The following is a 5,442-nucleotide window of genomic DNA, read 5'->3' as shown; positions in this document are numbered from 1 at the left end:
CTTCAAGTTTCGAACCTCCACAACCCATGGAGGACAGAAAAGAGGAAAGGTCGGGAGGAGGACGAAGAATCGAGGTGGTGAAGAGATGCAGAGTTAATTTTAGGGTTTAAAACGAGGTGGTGAGGAGGAATGAGAGTCCTCATGAGTTTTTGAATTACGCGGCAGACATGGAGCAGAGGCGGCGGTGGCGGAAGGGATCTTCAATCGATTTTGAGAATACAACCATGAAGGGCAATTTTGGTATTTCCCTATTTTAAGGGCAAAATGGTATTTAAGAAAATTTTGAATTGCTGATGTCAGCATTTTTTATATATTTTGTAACGATGACTGACGGCAAGGGGTCCGAGTCTAATTTGGTGAAAGAGGGGGTGTCCCTCTAATATTGGCATTCTTCAGGGGGTGGCACTGTAAATTACCCTTATATTAATTATTAAGATGAAGACACAAATTTTGCACAAGATTTTTATTTCTTTCCTTTACAACAAAAAAAAAAAATGAGAAATAAAGAAACAGAATATCATGCTGGCCCTTAAATGCTGTCAAACCCAACTACAACAGAGAATCAAAAAAGGGCTCAGTTTTGTTGTCAGTCCATCCTGGATTAAGCCCAATGACCTCAAGCATATTTTAAACATGCATGCTCGTATGATTTATGAAATAATCGCAACTAACTCACCTACATTATCATTTTGGAAAGACAAGTGATAGCCTAATAGGAATTAATTGACTCTAGTAATCAATTACCAATTATCTCTCACTAAATGCAGGTTTAATTTCCATTAATCAAGAAGACAAGTTTTCTAGAGATTCCAAATCAAACAATGGAGTTGGACCATGATCCTCAAACCAAACAGCCTGATGGTAGAGCATTTCTGCCTGGCTCTCCGGGCACCTGGCTTCAATCAACAGCACTGACATGAGAGCATATCTTGGTGATAGTCCCGCTGGATTTGAAAATAGTTGTCATTTTGACGATCATTCTCTAGAAGCAAAGCTCAGAAAGGGAGAGGGAAATTTTCTCAAGTACAGGCCTCTGTTGGTGAAGAGAGAAGTGATTCCCTATCAGAATCCAAGTGTCCATTAACTCTCCTGCATAAATAAATAAGAAAATGTTCAAGATACATGACTGAAGAACAAAAATAATCTAAAAGAAAAAGTTCACAAAAAGTTTGTACAAATACCTTGGCCTCTCAGACTTTGCAAGATGTTTGGACATTATTGATGCCTGCATTTAGAAGCAAATTACTTTTACTGATCTTACCCCACACCGGGAGGAAAATAAAAAAAGGCTCCTCAAAACTTTAAAAAAAGAAAAAAAAAAGTTCCTATAAAACTCTTGGAAATGATGTTTGGTTGCACCAGAATTCAACCAAGTACAGTGACACAGCAGAAAGCAATTTCTTTATCTGGGATGAGTTGGATTATGGAAATCCCATTAATAACACCCTTCTTGAAGACACAAACTTGAAGTTTTATGGGATAAGTTCATATATTCTTTGAAAAAAAGGAATATAATATAAAATTGTGTGGAATAATTCTAATTGAAATCAAATACACAGTTTCTCTCCAGGAGAAAGTACTGAAAGAAGAAAATAGTTTGTAGTATTTTTTGTTTTTTAATAAACTAATTCATTTGAAGGAGCGAAGGATTCAAAGAAGTTGTACAAGAACAACGGCACTAAATCGCGATGGTCAGGAACCCTCAAAAAGCACCATAATAATACAGATACCCTAGTAACACCTGAAACATACAACATTCATTTGCTTTTTGTTGCTCTTACTCATATAACTCAACTATGCATTATCCAACTATAAAGAGAGTCAGATCATTATGCCATTACTCAAAACACTCACTTATGCATTGAATTTTTACAAGATTAGAACATCCTGAAAGTTAGGAATCTCTTCATCATAATAGTTAAAAGTATGTGGAGCTTGGAAGGTGACAAAGATGAGAGCAAGATTCTGAAGATGACGAGCAATTTGATGAGACAATAGACCACATCATTCATCAGAAAGAAAAAACAAACAATAACTGCAGTAGATCCAATGACAGAGTTCCTGTAAACTAAAATTGGAATTTAAAAAAGCACAATTTCATTTTTAGAACTTGCTAACCAGAAACAAGAGTTACCTGTTCCTGGATGATGCTTCTAGCTTCAACAAGTTGAGCTTCAAGCTCAAGCTCTCTCTCAGTTGCTTCAGAAGAGACCTCCGATCCCTTTTGTGCATCTTGCAGTTGAATCATGCGTTCCTTCACAATAGAAGATAAATAACTAAATCTCATATTTAAAAGATACACAAAAACAACTAATAAATGGATTGGAAGTTGCAGCCATGTGGCCGACCCCATTAAGTTGGGATAAGGCTTTGTTGTTGTTGTTGTTGTTGTTGCTGTTGTGAAGTTGCAACCATGAATATATAAACTATAGAGGGATGACTCCTAAATGAAAAACATACTCACCTTTATAGAAGCCATCTTAGTTCGCAGACTCTCTTCTATTTGATCTCTAGCCATGTGAAAAGGCAGGTCAAAGACATCCTGTAAATCAAAGAAAACCTCAGCGTCACATCTGACATTGAGAACAACCCATTTCTAACATTCAAGAGGAGTTGGCTGTACCGTTCTACCACCCAATGGGGACTGTGGGGGATCCACATCAGGTCTTCCATTGACAGCCAAAGTTTGCTTTGATGACCCATTTGGAGCATTTAAAAAGTCACGCATATCCATCTGTTAGAAACAATGAAATAATAAAATCCCAAAAACCAATTTGAGATGTTCATTTCAAACTTAAAGATCTTATAACCGTTACAGTATTGGAGAGGATGAATAATCATCCAAGAAGAAAACATGTAGTGCAGGTGCATAAAGTAATCAGTTTCAGAAAGGAAGTCATAAAAATAAACTATAAAGAGCATCAGTACACTTCAGGGAGGCCTAATAGGACAATGTAAAGGTTAGATCAGGGCCCACTGACAAATATTTACATTACTAAACTACATAACATAAAATTTCATTGACATAATATAACAATATAAGACAAAAATTAATTGGAAAAACATACATATATATATATATATATGGAACCAAAGTGAGTGGTGCACCTATAGACTGAAACCAGTTTGGTGCACCTACAGACTGAAACCCGTTTGTTTGACCAAGTCTGCCAAGATCATAATTGTCAAGGTATCACCTTGTTTGACTAAGTGTACCAAGATCATAATTGTCAAGGCATCACCTGGTCATCCAGGCTCCATGTTGTTGTCACCTTGGGACTAGGCCCCCTCCAACGCCTTTTGGCACCTGGACGCCATGACAAGTATGGCCAAGATTATGTTGAAGCTTGTTAATTACAAAATACTCGGGTTTTGTTCGGCTTAATTGCCAATGCTATTTAAAAGGTAAGCTTCTCTGGTTTATTCTATGAACCACCTGTTCATTCCACTCATTCAGCTTCTCCCTTGGATGCTGGAGCCATAAATTTGAGCCTAAAATCATGGTTCTAAAACTCCCAGGTTATGAGTGAAATTTTGCAAGGTTTCCCGGTTCGACCCACTCCAAGATGAAGCCAGGTACTACAATGTAAATGTACCTGGTTTCAGTTGGTTACGACCAATTTTTGAGGGTTCAACAAAATTTCGATTGTTTCAACCATTTCAGTTGGACCAGCCCTAAATTTCAACTCCTATCTCCACTATTTGTGGGTTTCGACTGGGAAGTGGGAAACAACTCTTTGAAGAAAAAAAAAAAACTCATTTTTCTGACAAAATCCTTCATTCTACTCCCATATCTTGCATCACCAAGGAAGATCTTACCCATAGAAGAGTACTTGGATATGGTGGTGGGCATGGGGATCTTCTTCTTCATTTGGACATGGAGGGGGTTTAGGTGGTGGGTCATCTTTTGTTAACAACAAATTCGGATTTCCGGCCCAACCATGTGTGACACCTCCACATCCTTTTAATCTGAGTGAGCCATTCCCTAGGTTGGGATACCTTCAAGATATTGATGATGAGTCTTATAAATGGGAAATAACAGACTTTGAAAACAATTGGGCCCAAAACATGTCATGAGACTCATATGTGTTGCACTCAGATGAGCGGCTACGATATCTGCAGTGGTACGTCGCTTGTGGATTGGAGCCGCCTAAAAACTTCGACTGGAATTGAGTGGTGAGAGTTGAATCCCTATCACATCATTGCTTGTTTTGCAAATCTAAAATATGTTTTTCTTGTTTTAATAGCTTATTTCCATTTCAGTATGTAAGTTATATCTAGACGTAGGATAGTGTACAATGTACTCAGCCACTCGGTGTACACCAAAAAAACTTGGGTCAACACCACAAGTACCCTTTTTTTTTTTAAATAAAATAGTCCATGGATTAGGTTAGGAATGTAAAAAGTAGGCTGTACACAAAAAATAAGACCAAAAAAACACTATCTAGGGGTTGAAACCATGGTTTCCACCAAGCCAGGAAAAAGTTTCTGGTTTCCTCGAAATTTCCTAGGTTTCGACCGAAATAGAACCTTCCCTAAGATTACTCCTGTCATGTCAAAGGAATAACTATTTCTTGAAACAAGCAACCCAATCATAAACTAACTAGATGCTCAGACAAAGTGTTCTTAAATTTTAATGGATTTGACTCATTCCGCTCATTAAGAGACTTGACTAAAGACTCAAATTTTAAATTGTTTATGTTAACGAGACAAAAGATAGTCCACGTAGCATTGTATAAAAAATGGCACAGTCAGACTTGTCAATTGCATATATTGATCAAACCCTACACAAATTTCCCCCTAAACCCGTTGACTTGTCAATGATCATCCAACCCAAGCGGTTATAGTAAAAAAAAAAAAAAAAAAAATGGTCAACTGCCAACAAACTGCGACCCAAATCAATATATAATATGGGGAAATGAATGCTCCCTGGACGTGCGGCCCCTGTAACCAAGCACAGAGAGTGAAAAAATGACCCCCCACCCTCGTTAAACACAAAAAAAAACCACCCCTATTTATGCCCATGTGCACCAGCTCATTGGCCCCAATGCTAGGACAGGGGCCACGCAACCAAAGAGAGTTCTTTTTCCCATATTATATTATATGCATGCTATATGTGGTAACCTAAATGTTAAAAATTTACTCATATTAAGTTCTGTAGTAAGAATGAGTTTTATGGGTTTTAGGAAAAGTGTCAGTTACCAAACATATCCTTAGGGGTTTAATGGTCTTTGTAATTCTCTAGAACCTTTTCTCCATTGTTATAAATAAAGAGGGCCAGTGTCATGTTAGACACAAGTCATTGCCTCATTCAACATCGTATCAGAGCCTTAGGATCCAAAACCCCAAGGCTCTCCCTCTTCTCCATTTCTTTGCCTCTTTCTCATTTCTCTCTCTCTCTCTCTCTCTCTCTCTCTCTCTCTCTCTCTCTCTCTCTCTCTC

At 37.8% G+C, this 5,442-nt stretch overlaps 1 protein-coding gene across 1 annotated transcript; it reads right to left on the bottom strand.

Annotated features, from left to right (window-relative positions):
• Positions 1-705: 705 nt before the first annotated feature.
• LOC122066265 lies at positions 706-2,786 on the bottom strand. The gene is made up of 5 exons (XM_042630086.1): positions 2,624-2,786; positions 2,465-2,542; positions 2,135-2,254; positions 1,182-1,225; positions 706-1,089 (listed from the first exon to the last, which is right to left on the bottom strand). The coding sequence occupies exons 1-5, from the start codon at positions 2,732-2,734 to the stop codon at positions 1,020-1,022; spliced, it is 423 nt and encodes a 140-aa protein (XP_042486020.1). The 5' UTR covers positions 2,735-2,786; the 3' UTR covers positions 706-1,019.
• Between the last annotated feature and the right edge of the window lie 2,656 nt (positions 2,787-5,442).

The sequence above is a fragment of the Macadamia integrifolia genome, unplaced genomic scaffold, assembly GCF_013358625.1.
Source record: "Macadamia integrifolia cultivar HAES 741 unplaced genomic scaffold, SCU_Mint_v3 scaffold2306, whole genome shotgun sequence".
Taxonomy (NCBI): Eukaryota; Viridiplantae; Streptophyta; class Magnoliopsida; order Proteales; family Proteaceae; genus Macadamia; species Macadamia integrifolia.
Note: the sequence above shows the minus strand (reverse complement) of the source record. Positions and strands in the feature narration are given on the sequence as shown.